General features: G+C 46.0%; 1 protein-coding gene across 3 annotated transcripts in view; it reads right to left on the bottom strand.

The window, feature by feature from the left end:
* Kiaa0232 (KIAA0232 ortholog) overlaps positions 1-18,681 on the bottom strand; it is a 57,732-nt gene extending 39,051 nt beyond the window's left edge. For all 3 annotated transcript variants that reach the window (XM_090343859.1, XM_090343860.1, XM_090343861.1), the window contains exons 1-2: positions 18,580-18,681; positions 3,935-4,435 (exon numbers count right to left, since the gene is read on the bottom strand). In XM_090343859.1, the coding sequence (XP_090199985.1) occupies positions 3,935-4,165 (231 nt within the window). In that variant the 5' untranslated portion in view covers positions 4,166-4,435; positions 18,580-18,681. The remainder of the gene's footprint in view (positions 1-3,934; positions 4,436-18,579) is intronic.
* Between the last annotated feature and the right edge of the window lie 223 nt (positions 18,682-18,904).

The raw sequence follows: 18,904 nt of genomic DNA, 5'->3' as shown, positions 1-18,904 counted from the left end.
TCAAGGCTACTACCCTACCCCTTGAGCCACAGCCCCACTTCCCATTTTCTGGTGATTAACTGGAGACAAAGAGTCTCTTGGTCTTTAGTGCCCAGGCTGGTTTTGAACTGTGATCCCCAGCCACCTGGCCCAGCTACGATTTTATTTTGTTCATTCAAAAAAAAAAAAAAGATGATGCCAGGAGTTTGGCCTAGTGGTAGAGTGCTGGCCTAGCATGCACAAAGACAGGGGTTCAATTCCTCAGTATCACATACATAGAAAAAAGCTGGAAGTGAAGTAGTACTTTGGCTCAATTGGCAGACCACTGGCCTTGACAAAAAAAAAAAAAAAAACTCAAGGACAGTGCTCAGGCTCTGAGTTCAAGCCCCAGGACTGGCAAAATAATAATAATAATAATAATAATAATAATAATAATAATGTTTGGCTTCTTAAAATTTATTTTTAAACCAGGTCATCCTGTCAAAGTTTGTCCTGTCTAATAAAACACCTTTTCAAGAGATACACTATAGCTGCCGTTGGCTATTTTTTTTTTTTGCCAGTCCTGGGCTTGAGCTCAGGGCCTGAGCACTGTCCTTGGACTTTCTCAAGGCTAGAACTCTACCACTTGAGCCTAAGCACCACTTGCAGCTTTTTTTCTATGACCCAGCAAGAGAGGGGGTGGGGAGGGAAAGAGAGAGATACACTGCTATCCAGGAGGTAGAGATTTGAGGATCTCGGTTCAAAGCCAGCCTAGGCATTAAGACCATGAGACTTGTATCTTCAGTAACACTAGAAAACGGTAAGTGGGCTGTGACTCCAGGGGTAGGGCAGTAGCCTTGAGCTGTAGAGCTCAGGGACAGAACCCAGGCCCAGAGTCCGAGCCCCATGACCCACAAAAAAAAAAGATATACTGTTATCATAAGTAGTCATCATGGACATACATGTCCTCTTGAACAAACTTGCTGAACTGATAATCAAGATATGTAGAGATTGTTCTGGAAATTTTTTGGAAATACCCTGCATCCTTTTTTCATTTAAAGGATAGTAATAGAGAAAACTCTATAATGGGTATATGGAAAGGTTATTATAATAGGATGATGTTTGCTTAGCATTCATGCTGTGCCAGGCACTGCCTAACTGTACAATTAGTGCCTAGAATGATGTCTGGCATCACGACATATGACAGCCCAATAAATAAAAGTCAAAAACGAATCTCCTTTAATCCTCAATAATGCTAATAGTCATGCAGAAAATATGAAGCTTAGGAATGAAGAGACAGGCAGAGGTTCTGATTCACCAAAGCTAGAACAGGAAGCAGGCTTAGGGGCTGATGGCTCCCCAAGCGGCAGACTGGAAGGCTCACAGTTTAAGGCTAGCCTAAGCAAGAAGTTTAAGAGAATCCATCTCAAAAAAAGGCTGGGCAAGGGGGCATGTACCTGTTATCCCAGCTACAGCAGGGAAAGGTAAACAAGATCAAGATAGCATTAGCACTGAGCACAGAAGCTCAGAGACAGCTCTCAGGCCCAGACAGTCCAACGCTATCATGTGGACTGAGTGGAGGTCATCTGGAGGTCAGTAAGAATCCCAGAGGGAAACCAGGCAGCCAGGACTCACACCTGTAAGCCAAACTACTCAAGAGGCTGAGGTCTGAGTATCAGGGTTCAAAGCCAAGTCAGAAAGAAGTCTGCGGGACTATTTTCTCCAACTAAGCACACTTTCCCTTAAAAAGAAAAAAGCTGGAAGCTCAAACAGAAGAGCACTAGCCTTGGGCAAAAAAGGCTCAGGGAGAGTATCTAGACCATGAGTTCAAGCTCTAGGACCGGTACACACACACAATCTCAGAGAAGAAAAAGGGACAAAGGGAGTAGTTAACACTAGCAAGTTGGGGCTTTTTGTGTGTGTATATGGGGGGAGGGGGGGAGAAGTAATGGGGCTTGAACTTGGCGCTGTTCCTGAGCTCTTCAGCTCAAGGCTACTGCCCTACCCTTGAGCCAAGCCCCACTTCTTGTTTTCTAGAGATTAACTGGAGATAAGAGTCTCAGGTCCTTTTGTGTGCTGGCTGGCTATCCACCTGAATCCTCAGATCACAGCCTCCAGAGTAGCTAGGATTACAGGCGTGAGCCACTGCACCCAGCTTCAGATCTTAGAATCTTATACAGAGAATAGTTCCTAAAATTTACAAAGTAGTACAGATCATGCAAAGAAGACAATACAAAGAGCTGGAAATACTGCTACAAGGCACTGAATTCAAACCTCAGCAGGCTAATTAACTGATTATTGCTCCAGAGGCATGGCTGAGCAGTATAATGTCTATCTAACAAGCAAGCTCAAGGCCTTGAATTCAAAACTCAGTGGAAGAAAGGCAGGGAAGGAGGTAGGGAAGGACTCTGTACCAGGGTTTGTTTATGCCAGTCCTGCGACTTGAACTCAGGGCCTGGGCATTGTCCTTGAGCTTTCTCAAGGTTAGCACTCTACCATTTGAGCAACAACATAACTTTCAGCTTTTTCTGTGTATGGGCTTCGAAGTGCATGCTAGGCAAGCACTCTTCCACTAGGCCACATTCCCCACCCTGAATCAGGAGGTTTCTGAGAGGACTCTTTTGTGATCATTCAGCACACTAATTGTTCCAGATTACCTTTAGACCACACTATTGTTCTCCCCACATCCTAATCCCTAGGGCTCAAGTGCTTGTAGACCTATCCCTCCAGGCCTCTTTATTACAATGACCAGGCCAAGAACAAGAACACCAGAGAAAGAAAACACAGTGTACAATGACATGAAAACCCACTAAGTGTCTTGGTGAAATTCACTATATGTAATATAGGACTCTGAAGAGTTCTGCGGTCTGAAGTTAGTTTCTTCTTTCAATGAAAGTTTAGTTCTGCTTTCAGTGTTACTAACAATGGCTTAAAACAACAAAACTACCCACAAAATAGTCCCTTCTTTCTACCAAGCATCTATAAAGAACAAAAGATTTTATGTGAAATATGAGCACAGAGCTCACTTTGGGCCCACCTGAAGGCCACATTTCCGGCTCTTCTTAGAGAACAAGGCCCATGTTAAGGGTTTTCTCAAGAACTAAGACTTGACTTCTCCATTTAAACTCAACATCCTATACATAAGGAGACTTAAAAGGTGATATACTGCTGTGCCAATACAATGTAATTAACAAGAAGTTTAATATCATTATTGCAGATAAAATACAGTACTAAGCTGTGCACCAGCAGCTCACAACTGTAATCCTAGCTACTCAGGAGGCTGAGATCTGAAGATCATGGTTCAAAGCCAGCCTGGGAACGGCATGAAAGTCTGTGAGACTTCTCTCCAATTAACCACTTTGGGTTTTCTACTAGAAGTGGTGCTGGTTCAAGAGGCAGAGCAGTAGCCTTGAGCTGAAGAGCTCAGGGGCAGCACCCAAGCCCAGAGTTCAAGCCCCAATGACCAACCAAAACAACAACAAGAACAACAAAAATAGTACTAATCTTTTAGAGTAGTCAAAGTGTAATTGCCTAGGTTGTCGTACAAGGCCTTGGGTTCAATCCCAAGTACCATAAAAAAAACAAAACCACCAAAAAACAGACATCTGGTAAATTTCAATATCTACTAATAATGAAAAAGTATTTTTAATAGTACAAACCAATACTCTAGGGCATTACTACTCAAATGTGGCTGGTCATCAGCTACTATTGATGTTAATAGGTTATTAACAGACCATAATAAAAGATGGCAGCACTAAAATCTAAAGTCTGTTGAGAAAAGGCCTATGAGGCAAATAAATTCAACAATGTGCTCCGTGACCTAGTTAAATTTACCTTCTGATGCAATCTTAGTGTCTTGTAACTGACAGGTTAAACGTCTGCACAGTCACATTGATGAGCACAATCTGGAGTATAAAAATGCAGACACAGATATGAGGATAGATTTTTCATGAAATACTTACAACCATGCAATTACCTGTTCCTGCAGGTCGTAGTCATAGTTGTCATGCAGCAGAAGACTGAGGACATATCGAGTATAAATCATGGCATCAATGCCACATTTTTCCAGCTCTTGTCCCAGCCAGGTCTGCACTGGGCCCAAAGCATGAAGCAGAGACATGTCAGAAACAGACGCTGGGCCTGGATAAGAACCTGAGGAGCTTTCAGATGGCAAACCATCCACAACAAGTGTACACAGAGAGTGCATGAATTTAGGTTGCTGACATCCTTAAAAGACAAAGCATTTTCTGCAGTTGGTATTCAGCTGGTCTCTGGAGGGGATTTTCACTCCAGCAGAAAGGAGAGGTACTTGACATCTAGGACAAGCATGTGTGTGTGTGCTCTAGTCAGCTCTCTAAATCAGACTTTCCCTTTTCAGGCATGACCAATTAATCAGTATCCTGCCAGCAACAGACATGTAGCTGAAATGTTCTACTTTTGTTTCACATTGAGGCCAAATGTAAATTTCCGGCAGAACCTACAAAGAGAAGAGAGAGAGAAGAAAAAAAGGTATCTATTATATACAGCTATAAAATTAAATTAGAAAAAAAAGTTAAACTTCCTCTTTATTAAAGCACTGTAGGATTCTTAGAACAATTTTCCTCCCAGGCCTAGAATCTTTGACTTTAGAACAAGTTTTGTTATTGTAGAGGTGACGTACAGAGGGGTTACCGTTATATAAGTCAGGTAATGAGTAATTTCCTTTTGGACAGTATCCCTCCTTCCCGAGCTATCTCCTAGTTTTTCCCTCTTGTCCCTACCAACAAGTTGTATAGTCCAGTGAGTAATTCTGTAGCATTTGTTCACCCTTTGTTGTACCGAATCTGTTCACCCATCCTTACCCTCCCAAAGAACGGAAAATCTTTGACATTTTAAATTATATGACACGGTAACTTTTTTTCATTTTTGGTCAATCCTGAGGCTTGAACTTGGGGCCTGGGCACTGTCCTGGGGCTTTCTCAAGGTTAGCACCCTACCACTTGAGCCACAGCACCACTTCCAGCTTTTTCTATGTATGTGGTACCAAAAAAAAAAATCGAACCCAGGTCTTCACACATGCTAGGCAAGCACTCTACCCACAAGACAAACTCCTGGCCAATACTGTAAACTTTTACAAGCTTAATATCACTTAAATTTAAAATTGAAAAGTTGATTTCTACTTATATTCAATTATACTGATGTTTATTTTGCTATCACAAGATAGCAAATAACTTAGTGGAATTTATCTGCAACAGAAATTCACTAACAAATTACCAGTCACATTAAGTATAACAGAAATCTGCTACTGAATAGCAATTTCATTGGAACACTGCTTTTGAAAATTAGTTATTTAGGGCTGGGAATGTGGCCTAGTGGTCGAGTGTTTGCCTAGCATGCATGAAGATCCAGGTTCAATCCCTCAGTACGACATACACAGAAAAAGCCAGAAGTGGCACTGTGGCTCAAGGGGCAATGCACAGGCCCAAGGCTTGAAATAATTTAGCCAGGCTGGGTGCTGGTAGCTCATGCCTATAATCGTAGCTACTCAGGAGACTGAGATCTAAGAATTGTGGTTCAAAGTCAGACTGGGCACCTGAGAATCTTATCTCCAATTAATCACAACAAAACCAGATTTGGCACTGTGACTTAGAGTGGTAGAGCTCTAACTAGCCTTGTGCTAAAGAGCTCAGGGACAGATCCCAAGCCCTGAGTTCAAGCCCCACAGCTGACAAAAAAAAAAAAAAGTGTTGGGACCGGGAGTTTGGCCTAGTGGTTAAAGTGCTTGCCTAGCATGCATGAAGACCCGGGTTCGATTCCTCAGTACCACATACATAGAAAAAAGCCGGAAGTGGTGCTGAGGCTCAAGTGGTAGAGCTCTAGCCTTGAGAAAGTCCAAGGACAGTGCTCAGGCCCTGACCTCAAGCCCAGGACTGGCAAAAAAAAAAAAAAAAAAGTGTTAAACCAGGCTAGGTGGCTCCCACTACCAATTAATCACTAGAAAAGGGGAAATGGGGCTGTGGCTCAAGGGGTAGGGTGGCAGTCTTGACCTGAAAAACTCAAGGACAACGCCCAGACCCAGGGGTAAGGCGGTAACCTTGAGCTGAAGAGCAAAGGCAGAGAGCCGGGCCAGAGTTCAAGCCCCATGACCCACCAATAAATAAATAAATAAATAAGCTGGGGTCGGGAGTTTGGCCTAGTGGTAGAGTGCTTGCACAAAAGCCCGGGTTCAATTCCTGGGTACCACATTCATAGAAAAAAAAAAGCTGGAAGTGGTGCTGTGGCTCAAGCGGTAGAGCTCTAGCCCTGAGAAAAAGTCCAAGGATAGTGCTCAGGCCCTGAGTTCAAGCCCCCAGGACTGGCAAAAAATAAATAAGCTACAGGTTCACACCTGTAATCTTAGATTCCAGTAGGCTCAGATCTAAAGATCACTGTTCGAAGCCAATTAGAACAGATACATTTAAGATACTTTTATCTTCAATTAACCAGCAAAAAGCAGGAACTAGAGGCCTGACTGAAGTGGTAGAGCACCATCAGCCTTGTGCTTTCACTCTTTTTCACTCAAGGCTCTTGAGTTCAAGCCCAAGTAATAGCACCAAAACAAATTTTTTGAGCCAGGTGCCAGTGGCTCATGCCTGTAATCCTAGCTACTCAGGAGGCTGAAATCTGAGGACTGCAGTTCAAAGCCAGCCCAGGCACACAAGTCCATGAGACTTTGTTGTTGTTTTTTTTTGCCAGTCTGGGCCTTGAATGCAAGGTCTGGGCGCTGTCCCAGAGCTCTTTAGTTCAAGGTTAGCACTCTACCACTTAAGTCTCAGCACCACTTCCAACTTTTCCTGTGTATGTGGTGCCAAGGAATTGAATCCCGGTCTTCATGGATGCTAAGCAAGCACTCTACCACTAGGCTACACTCCTAGCCCCAAGATTGTGAGACTCTTAACTCCAATTACCTACCATAAAACCGGAAGTGGCACAATAGCTCAAGTGGTAGAGTGCTAGCCTTGAGCTGAAGAGCTCAGGTACAATGCCCAGGTCCAGAGTTCAAGCCCAACAACCAACAAAACAAAACAAAACAAGAAAGTCATATAGGATGAGACTAAATGAAATGAACTCTCGGATATGGAAACAAGAGCTTTATCTTGTGTGATTGTTGTTCTTAATATACTATGTTATTTCTCTTCTCTTTTTTTGCCCTTATGGTTAATCTCGTGTTGTTACTGACAACATGACTTGGTTACCAGGTATACTATATATACATTTATTTATTTAAAATCCTTTATGGTGAGTAGCCAAAAGTCAACTTTTATTACGGGTCAATATAGCCATAAACCGTTCAATGACAAGGTCAGACAGATGACACTTACTAGCAGAATACAGAGAGAATTAAAAATAACTAGGGTAAGGGGCTCACTTTGGGATAAAAGATCTAAAATGAGGGAAACTATGTTGTAGAAACAGCCCTCAGATTGTAATAAACATAAGGCTGTATGTCTGCTGGCCACCCTAGACTGACAGAGATGCCCAGAGTAATTGTTCAAAATGGTTATTCTGGGACCCAGGTGGACGGAAGGACCACCATTCGAGAAAACAAGTCCTGTGCCAGAGTATGCAAGGTTGCTCTCAACAGTAACTTTGGAAATGAGGGTCTATCAGATCAGGCATCCAAGCCTCACTGGTGCTGTGACCTAGAGCTACCACTGCAACGTGGCAGAACATGGCCCTCAGTAGGAACCACTTAATTTCTTTTTTGGGGGGGGAGGGGGAAAGGGGGGAGCTGGTTGTTGGGCTTGATCTCTGGGCCTGGGCTTTGTCCCTGAGCCCTGAGCTCTTCAGCTCACAGCTACCACCCTACTCCTTGAGCCACAGCTTCCGGTTTTCTGGTGGTTAATTGGAGATTAGAGTATCTCAGCTTTCAGTGCTTAGGCTGGCTTCGAACCGCAATCCTCCGGTCTCAGCCTCCTGACAAACTAGGATTACAGGTGTGAGCCACTGCGTCCAGCTTTAACTTCTAACTTTTTTGAAACCAGTATCTGGTTAACTTTTTTTTTTTTTTGGTCAGTCCTGGGGCTTCAACCTAAGGCCTGAGCACTGTGCTTGAGCTTTTTTTGCTCAAGGCTAGCACTCTACTACTTGAGCCACAGACCACTTCTGGCCTTTTCTATGTATGTGTTACTAAGAAATCAAACCAAAGATTTAATGCATGCTGGGCAAGCACCGTATCACTAAGCCACATTCCCAGCCCTACACAATTAAGAAGCATAGACAGCCAGGCACCTATGGCTTACATCAATAATCCTAGTTGTTCAAGAGGCTGAGATCTAAGGATCACAGCTGGAAGCCAGCCTGGGCAGAAAAGTCTGTAAGACTCCTATTTCCAATTAACCACCAGAAAACTGGAAATGGAGCTATGGCTCAAAAAAGTAGTGTGTGGTACCCTTGAGCAAAAACACTCAGGAACAATGTCCAGGCCCTGAGTTCAGGCCTCACAACCAACAATATGTACACATGAAACATGGATGCCCAACTGACCACCATCCATTCTCGATCTGTCCCCTTGATTACTTAATTGCACTGTAGCCTCACACAAGGCTGTTACTGTCCTCAGCATATTTTGCTTCTAGACATAGAGACTACTGCCTGCCAGTGTGCTTTCCTTCAAAATGAGGCTGCATGGTTTTCAGGCCAAACTGTGACATATGTCATGCCCTATTTAGCATAATGCTTACACCTTAGTAGGTAAGTCAAACTGTGTTGAACTACTTCCTAAATCCAAACAGATGAAAATTCTGGAAAGACAGGTTTAAGAAATAAGACAATTTGGCTGGGCACCAGGGGCTCACGCTTTAATCATACCTACTCAGGATTAGTTCGAAGCCAGCCAGGGCAGAAAAATCCCTGTGAGGGGCCACATGGTAGAGTACTTGCCTAGCATGCACCAAGACCTGGGTTCAATTCCTTGGTACCACATATAGAAAAAGCTGCAAGTAGCACTGTGGCTCAAGTGGCAGAGGACTAGCTAGCCTTGAGTAAAAAATGTCCAAGGACAGTGCCCAGGCTCTCAGTTCAAGCCCCAGAACTGCAGGAAAAAAAAAAAAAAAAAACAGAAATGGTGCTGTGGCTCAAGTGGTAGAGCGCTAGCCTTGAGCACAAAGAGGCTTAAGGACAGCACCCAGAGCCTGAGCTCAAGCCTCAGGACAGGCAAAGAGAGAAAGAGAAGGAAGGAAGGAAGGAAGGGAGGAAGGGAGGGAGGGAGGGAGGGAGGGAGGGAGGGAGGGAGGGAGGGCGGGCAATTTGAAAATATAATGAAAATACAATGTGAATGGAGATGTCAACTTTCAAGAAGTAGAGGAAGTGAGTTACTCTCTATCCTAGAAATTCTAACTTGGGTGAAGATTTCAGGCGACAATAAGTAGGGGAGGGGTCACTCTAACCTAGGAATTCTTACCCATTCCCTCACCACTGTCACATACGGGTCATATATGTGGGAAGCTCCCCACATGCTGGGCACTACGTGTGGTGCCGATGAGGTAAAGACGAAGAGGCTTAGGCTTTTCTGTCTGTATTTACTGGTCAATATTAATAGACTATAAGTTCATGTTTGTACACCTACTTGTACTTCTTCCACTGTCACCTTCTGCTAGTCTCTCTGGAAACTACTTCTATACTTATGTCACAACCCTTGACTACATACGTGTGTGTGTGTGTGTGTGTGTGTGTACACATGTACGTGTGCATTCACACACCCCAATTCCTGAAGCCTGAACTCAGGGTTTGAGTGCTGTCTTCAAACTATTCTGCTCAAGACTAGCACTCTACCACTTGAGCCACAGCTCCATTTCTGGCTTTTCTGATGGTTAGAAAGAAGAGTTTCTTGGACTTTCCTGTCTGGGCTGGGTTTGAACCACAATTCCCTTAGATCTCAAGCCTCCTTTTCTTTTTCTTTTTTTTTTGGGGGGGGGTGGCAGTCCCCCCCCCCTTTTGGGCCAGCTCCGGGGCTTCAACTCGGCCTGAGCACTACCCCTGGGCTTTCTCAAGGTTAGAGCTCTACTACCTGAGCCACAGCAACATTTCTAGTTTCTTCTATTTATTTGGTACCAAGGAATCAAACTCGCTCATTGTGCATGCTAGGCAAACACTCCACCGGTAGGTCAAACTTCCAGCCCTCAAGCCTCCTGAGTAGCTAAAATGACCAGCATGAACCATGAGCACTGGGCTTTGACTACATTTTAATGTGTCCTTTGGCAAACTTAATATCTTTGTAAGAAACTCACCCCTCCAAGGTCCAGGAGTTTGGCCTAGCCGTAAAGTGCTGCCTAGCATGATGAAGCCTTGGGTTCAATTCCTTGGTACCACATACATAGAAGCAGCTGGAAATGGTGCTATGGCTCAAGTGGTAGAGCACTAGCCTTAACAAATCCCAAGGACAGGGCTATGACCACCACCACCCCCCCAAAAAAAAGAAGAAAGAAAAAGGAAACTAAACTGGACCTTCCCTACGACCCAGCCATGCCATTTCTAGACATCCACCCCAGGTAACATGAACCAGGATACGACAAGGATCCCTGCACATCCATGTTCAAAACTGCACTGTTCACGACAGCTAAGACACGGAGAGAATCCAGAGCCACAACAGACGGATGGATCCAAAACATGTGGTGCCTATACACAACGGAATTTTATACAGCCATTAGAAAGGATAAACCAATGGCATTCATAGGGAAATGGATGGAACTAGAACAACTTATGTTGAGCGAGGTAAGCCAAAATCAGAGACAAACTGCACATGTTCTCTCTGAGATGCAGATGTTAGATTTAAAATGCAATGAGATATGATGAAATATACAGGATTCAAGATACTCATGTACACAGTGAAACCAAAAGAGGATAGTCTTAAGAGGAAAGCACAAAAATGATAATACAAAAGCACCTCTTCATTCATACAGACATACTAAAAAAAAAACTCCAAAGATATGGAAACAATGGACCTTTTCTTAATTTGTCCTATTGTTTTTAGATGATTCCATGTTCTTTACCTCATATACAGTGCACATCTGACTTAGGGAAGACGGAGGAAGGGCACAGAATTGGTGGAAAGCGGGTGCAGCAAGTAGGGTATCCAGAGCACTGGACATTAATGAAAGAGAACTAAGCAACTTATTGGCAGAGATGGAAGGGAGGAAATGAGAATGAGGAATAGTTGATACTAAGAAAAAAGAAAGAAATGTAATTATCACCAGATATAAGGGTAACCTCACTGTATATCATCTCTAGAAGAACAATCTTAAAAAAAAAATAGGAGCTTTATAATAAGGAAGGACTAGTTACAAGTATGCAGTCCAATCCTGGTACTGGTGGCTCATGCTTTTAACAGCTACCCAATAAAATCCCAAAACAAAGCTCATTAATATAAACCTCTAAAAGCTTTTGCCAGAGAATAAATAAAATTTAAATAAAAATGAAATGAATGAAAATTGTTGGAAAAGTAATACAATAGCTAAATTGTGCACATTCTAAAACTTCAATTAGAAGAAATTAAAGCTTAACGCTTATCTTCACTCTACGGAATGCAAAAGGCCACGCCTCCAATTTTTATTCCTCCTATTTTTCTAGTTACATCTAAAGGCACTTATTTATAGCTGCAGGTTAAATCTGATGAAGGATATTTTGAATGTGTCAGCTTTCACTGCTGTAATGAAATACTGAGATAGATAGGCTACTTATAAACAAAAGGTTTGCTTGCTCATAGTTCCCTTGGGTGAAAGTTAGTGCTGAATGGCTCCTGGAGAGAGCAGACTGCATCCCATTCTGGTGAACATGTGTAGGAGCCAGCAGCCAGATCTGGAATCAGGATAGAGAGAGGAGGAGTCAAGTCTTGCAAGGTTTTTTTGTTGTTGTTTTGTTTTGTTTTGCAGGGGGAAAAGGAGGGAAAGGGAGTGGTGTTTGGTATGGGATTTGAACTCAGGGCCTGGGCGCTGTCCCTGAGCTCTTTTGCTCAAGGCTAGCTCTCTACCCACCACTTTGAGTCACAGCTCCACTTCCAGTTTTCTGACTCTTAATTGCACCTAAGAGTCCCAGGGACTTTCTTGTAAGTCCAGGCTGGCTTTGAACCACCATTCTCAGATCTGAGCTACTCAGGAGCCTGAGATCTGAGGATCACAGTTCAAAGCCAGCCTGGGCACTAAAGAAAAAGAAAGGGCACTAAAAAAGAACTTGAGACTCCTATCTCCAATTAATCACTAGAAAAGAACAGGAAGTGGGGCTGTGGCTCAAGGGGTAGGACTGTAGCCTTGAGCAGAAGAGCTCAGGGACAGCACCCAGACCTAAAGTTCAAGCCCCAGGACGCACAAGAAACAGTGGGACAGGCACGGGTAATCATTACCAGTCCAAAAAGGAACACTAAAACGGTCCAAATCAAGAACAGAGCCCAGCAGCACAGATGTCCACAGTTGCACATCTGCAGGGCCAGCTCTGCACAGTGAGGCCGCTGCTTTTCCGTGGCATACTACTTTCTTCAGGTCTCTACAGTGGATTGGTTTATCAAAAATTGTTGTGTATTTTTGTTTTAGTACAAGAACCTGTTTAAAAGCTTACTTTAAAGCACACAGGCTGGTTCCTGCTCTGAATGTCCTACAGATTCACCAGTCTCACAGAAAGCCATTTCAGCCCTACTCCCTTCCAAGTGTAAAGTGACTCTGAGTTAGTTCTTAACAAATTAATACTACATAAAGGCAGGCGCTGGTGGCTCACATCTGTAATCCTAGCTACTCAGGAGGCTGAGATCTGAGGATCACTGTTTAAAGCTAGCCCAGACAGAAAAGTTCCTGAGACTCTTATCTCCAATTAACCACCAGAAAAACAGAAGTGGTGCAGAGGCTGTGGCTCACCGAGCTAGAGCACTAGTCTAGGGCTGAAGAGGTCAGGGACAGCCCCCAGGCCCAGAGTTCAAGCCCCACAACTGATGAAAAGAAAAGACAACAAAACAAGACTACATAAAAGATTATACTGCACACTAGAGGGCATAGGCTACCAACCAAAGTCCCTTTCTTCATGTAAGAATTTAAAATTTAGGAGCAGCCACCATTCAAATAAATTACAATCATAACAGAGAGATTATCAAGCAGACAATATGTGGGAAAAGAATCACATGTGCAAATAACAGCTTATCAGTCACATCTTCAAGATTGTGAAGTGAAGCATGCAAAAGACAGGGACAAGTAAAGGAATCAGACAATCATGAAACTGTCCAGCAGTCTGGTGACTGAAACAGTCCCTGAGGTTCATGTGAACTACAGTCCCCAGGTGGCAGCACAATTTTCAGAGGTACTAGAAGTTCAAGAAGTGAAGCTTAGCTGGAGGAAGCAGGTCCTTGGAATGCACTGGTCCCTCCTCTCCCTCTCCCTCCTCCCTCCCCCCATCTCCTCTCCCCTCTCCTATTCCCTCTGTTTCCTGGCTCCCACGAGGTGAGGAACAACTCTGCTGCACATCTCAGCGGTAATGGACCGAAACACCAGACACCATGAACCAAGGATATCTTTCCTCCCTTCAACCTACAGAACCAAAACACCAGCCCAGGTCTTTTTCATAACAATGAAAGTCTAACATATAAGGCAACAAGAGCTGCAGCTAAATGTTAGAATGAGCCCAGATGACAATGTCTTTAACTGCGATTTCCTAACCTTTTCAAATTACATCTCAACCAAGAAACAAGGATGCTGGTGCAACCAAAGTAACAATCTTAACACAAGTAAGACCCCAGGCTTGGGGCCGGGAGTTTGACCTAGTGGGAGAGTGCTTGCTTTGCACAAAGACCCAGGTTCGATTCCTCGGTACCATATAAATAGAAAAAAGCTAGAAGTGGTGCTGTGGCTCAAGCTCTAACCTTGAGAAAGCCCAAGGACAGTGCTCAGACTCTGAGTTCAAGCCCTGTGACTTAAAAAAGAAAAAAAAAAAAAAAAAAAAAAGCTAGGCTCATGCCTACAAACATCGCTACTCAGGAGAATAAGATCTGAGGATTGCAGTTCAAAGCCAGCCCAGGCACTAAAGTCCATGAGAAACGAGAAGTCCACTAGAAAAGGAGAAGTGGAGCTGTGGCACAAGGGGTAGGGCAGTAGCCTTGAGCTGAAGAGCTTAGGGACAACACCCCAGCCTAGAGTTCCAGTCCTACAACCCACCAAAAAAGAAAAATGAAAGAAAATATGATTTGATGTTCATATGAAGTACTTTTGGTAAAAGACCCAAGAAGAACCAAAGAAGAGGTAAGAGGAGTCTAGTTAGGCCTACAGTAACTCTTCCTAAGGGAAGAGCAGGGCAGGGCAGGAAATCAGGAAGAGAAGGGATGGAGTAGGTCCATGGAGAAAGTCTCCAAAGATTCTCAGCTGAGGTAAGGACAACAAAATGTGCTGTGAAGCAAGACATCTTGTTACCTCATACCTGTACAGGATGTGCAGAACACAGCCTGGCTGCCGCAAGTGCACTACAAAGCAGAACAGGTGGGACGAGACTGCTCTCACTTCACAGAGTAAAGACAGGAGGCCAAAAGAGGTTTAACAAGCTTGCCTGCAGTGACCCAGCGGGTAACAGATGAGCGGAGACACCAGCCCTGGTGCTCTTTTAGCAGATCCTCCCCAAACCAATTAATTTTATGAGTATAATTTCCACAAAGAAAACTTTTAAACAGAAAGTGTAACATCTGCTGGAGGTGAAATGACACTTCATTTATCAAGAGTATTTTCAAGCTCCTGCAGCAGTAGGCTCTCGAGTTTGGATGATGAAGGCAAGGTAATGACCTCACCTTGCACAAACATAACTGCCAAGAAATATACAGAATTGTCACTAACCTCAACATGGCAAAACCACATTTCTAATGTTGTTATTAAAATCCTCTGTATTGTTAATAGGTCCTTAAAGTTGATTAGAGGAAATGATCTTTTTTTTAGAAAATAAGTGGGCATTTTCTTATCTTCAAAACCCTGAGCGGTGTTGGGGGTGGGAGGGATGGGGAATTAAAGCACTATAGCCAGAGTTTAATTTTTAAAATTTTTATAATACTTGATATAGACAATAACAAAAGTGAAAACAGAAACCTAAGATCACATACGGAATAATTCATTTTGCAAGGATTTACAAGGGGCTCCAGAGAGGTCCTACATGTGACTTTTTCTTGTGCTCACTTTGGCAGCTCATATATGGGGGGGAAAAAAAAAAACACAACTTGTTCTTGTGTGTATGCCAGAACTGGAACTTGAACTCAGAACTTCTTGTTCTCACTCTGCTTTTTCCATCAACAACCAGTGCTCTACCATGTGAACCATGGTTATAGTTCCAGCTTTTGGTTGGTTAACTAGAGATGTGAGTCTTAAGGATTTGACTTCCCAGGCTGGGTTCGAACCACAATTCTCAGATCTCAGATTCCCGAGTAGCTAGGATTCATAGATGAGCAGTTAAGTGTCTTGATTCTGAAGGAGGTGAGAGTAAGTAGGCATTCCAATCAGAGACAATATTATAAACACGTGCAACTCTCTTGGCACGTTTAGACCAAACGCAGTCTTTCTTACATGTACAATGAGAACAAGGGACAAGAAAGCCAACCACGGGGATGACTGGAAGCCCCACTCAGATGAACCCTCAAGGGTTCTGCATTTCTTTTCTTTTTTATATTTTTTCTAGTTTTATTTTTTTTCTAATCCTGAAGCTTCAACTTGGCCTAGGCACTGTCCTTGCACATGTTTTGCTCAAGGCTAGTGCTCTGCCACTTAAGTCACAGCGCCACTTCCAGCTTTTCTGAGTATGTGGTACTGAGGAATCGAACCCAGGGCTTTGTGCTAATCGAGCACTCTACTACTAGGCTATGCTCCCAGGTCCCTGCACCCTAATTTCCAGACCACAGCATATTTTACAGAAGCTTACTGAGCCAGAAGCTGGTAAGAAGAAAGAACTCAGGCAGGCAGAGTATACAGATAGGAAGGGTAGGAGGAGCGTGTAAAGTAAAAGCTGTGAGTTCTAAGCTACCAGAGGAACCGAGTTTAGCCACACCAACATTACTAATACAAAGTACTCATGAAATGACTTCTTCACCTCTCCTCACTGGTCAGCCCAACCATCCGGGAGGCAGGTGTCAATATTCTTCCCATTGCACAGGTGACAAAACAGGCTCAGAGGCCAATAACTGCACCAATCCAAAAGCTACCAAATGAGAGACAGAGCTCAGGCTCAGTATTTTTCCACACAATGCAAAATATCAACTTCATTGTTTCTGAAGAGTGCTATGGTACAAAAGGCACATAACTGATCAACAGAGCCACTGAAAAAGTGCTAACGATTCATTTAGCTTTCTTAAATGTTTGCAACTGATGTAACAAACAAATTATCCTTAAAATAGTTATATATGCTTTATGCTGTAATGTTAAGACCTCCACTTTTTCTTTAAGGAAAAGGCCCAAAAAACTTGTACTTCTAATTTTCGAACTAAATACTTAAAAATAGTAACTGGGTGCTGGTGGCTCATGCCTGTAATCCTAGCTTCTCAGGTGACAGTTCAAAGCCAACCTAGGCAGGAAAGTCCCTGAGACTCCTCTATATCTCCAATTAATCACTAAAAAGCTAGAAGTAAAGCTGAGGTTCAAGAGAGAAGAGAGGTAGAGCCAACAACAACAAAAAAGACAGGGATAGTGCCCAGGCCCAGAGTTAAAGCCCCAAGACCAGCACACATACACATATTTTTTTCTTTTTTGTTTTGGCCAGTCATGACTTGACCTCAGAGCCTGAGCACTGTCCTTGAGCTTTCTCAAGGACAGAGCTCCACCACTTGAGCCACAGCACCACTTGTGGCATTTTTCTATGTACATAGTACAGAGGAATTGAACCTAGGTCTTCGTGCATGCTAGGCAAAAGCACTCTATCACTAGGCCAAACTTCTCGCGAGTGCTGCTTCGTGCCAGTGGCTCAAGCCTGTGATACTAGCTAATCATGACATTAAGATCTGAGGATCACAGTTCAAAGTCAATCTAGGCAGCAAAGTCCATGAGACTCTTAGCTCTAAAAGGCAACAAAAAGCCAGAAGTAGCCAGGCTTAGTGGCTCATGCCTGTAATCCAAGCTACTGAGTAGGCTGAGATCTGAGGATCACAGTTCAAAGCCAACCCTGGCACTAAAGTCCATGAGACTCTTATCTCCAATTAACCACCAGAAAACTGAAAGTGGTGTCTGGGTCAAGGGGCAGGGTGGTGCAGCCTTGAGCTGAAGAGATCAGGGACAATGCCCAGAGTTCAAGCCCCACGACTGACAAGAAAAAAAAAACAACAAAAAATGAAGTGCAGCTAACCGTAAGCAAAAAGCTAAGGGACAGTGGCCAAGCCCAAGTTTAAGAAATGGCAAAGCAGATAAATAAGCATAGGTAAAGTAGCATTTCCTTGCTGAAAACGGGCCTACATAAAAGATACGCTAGCCAGGCACAGGGGCTCATGTCAGTAATTCTAGTTACTCAGGAGGCTGAGATCCGAGGATCACCGTTCAAAGCCAACCCTGGCACTGAAGTCCAGGAGACCCTCACCTCCAATTAACCACCAGAAAACCGGAAGTGGTGCCGTGGATCAAGGGGCAGGGTGGTGCAGCCTTGAGCTGGAGAGCTCGGGGACAGCGAGCGCCAGGCCCAGAGTTCAAACCCCGTGACCGGCCAGAAATAAAATAATAATAATAAATATATACATATCAAATCTGAAGCGGTTAACACTCTCGCCTCCTGTGGGAATCAAAACCAGGTCCTCACAGATGCCAGTCAAGCTACATCCTGGCGAAAACCACTTTCTGCACGATTAAAAAAAAATCCGTCCTCTGGCAAGTTCAGCGACTGCGTCGGGAGCTGGGTCTGCCGTGTGGAGGGCTGACTCGGTTAACAGTGGTTCCGCCCGGACACCGCGCGGGCGGGCGTGACCTTCAGGGCGCAGGGGACGCCTTGTTTTTATTCTTCCCCCTCTCCCTTCACGTCTGCAGTCTGGGGACACGCGGGGTTCAGGGCCGGCCGGGGCGGGGCAGGCGGGCACCGGGCTGGCCCGGGGCTCCCGCGTCCCCTGCTGCCCAGCACCCGGCCACCCACCACGGCGGGGAGTGGCCTCCATCCCGGACCGGGCTCCGCCGGGCTGCGCGCTCCGCTCCGGGACCTCGTCCTGCCTTGTCATCGGCGCACGGCGCCGCCGGCTCGGGTGCGGGGGGCCCCGCCGGAGGCCGGGCGCCGGGCGGGCGGTGACTTCGGGCCCCGGCGCTCCAGCCTCCGGCCTAACCCTCGCCGGACCTCGCGCGCCGCCCGGCCCGGCCCGCCCCGCCCGGCCCCCCGCGGGCCCCCGCCCGCCCCGCCCCCTCCGCCCTCCCCCGCGGGGCCCCGCCAGGACAATGCTGGGGGGCGGGGGCGCCGGAGACCCCGCCGGGCGGGCGTCGGCTCCCCGCAGCCCAGGTGTGCGTCCCCGCGGGGCTCCCGGAGGCCCGAGCCCGCCGCGCCCGCCGGCGGCGCCAGGCGTGAGGACCCGGCGCTTCCCGCGGCGCCGGCGGCCCGGCCTCCCCCCGGCCTGCGGGAGCCCCGCGCGCCGCCGCCGCCCCCCGCCCTGCCCCGTCCCCGCGCCCACCAGGCCGGGCGCCCGCCCCCCGCGCTCCGTACCTGCCGAGGCTGCCGGGGCGCGCGGCCGGCGGGCGCCTCTCCTCGCGCTCCGGGGGCTGCGGGCGGCTGCCGAGCGCCGGGCGGCCCTGGCCTGCGCCTTACGTAAAGCGGCGGCGGCGGCGGCGGCGGCGGCAGCGGCGGCGGCGGCGGCGGCCCCGGCGCCACTCGGCGGAGGGCGGGAGGCGGTGCGCCGCGGCCGCCCCGTTACCCGGCAACCGCCTCAGCGCTCCGCCAACCAGCGCGGCGCTGCGTATCCTTCCGCCCCGGCGCCGGGATTACATCAGCGCGCCCGGGCCCCGCCCTCCGGCCGGGCTGCGAGCGGCGG

This window comes from Megascapheus bottae, chromosome 13 (genome assembly GCF_031878675.1).
Source record: "Megascapheus bottae isolate mThoBot1 chromosome 13, mThoBot2.hap1, whole genome shotgun sequence".
Taxonomy (NCBI): domain Eukaryota; kingdom Metazoa; phylum Chordata; class Mammalia; order Rodentia; family Geomyidae; genus Megascapheus; species Megascapheus bottae.
This window is presented reverse-complemented; position numbering and strand designations above follow the sequence as displayed.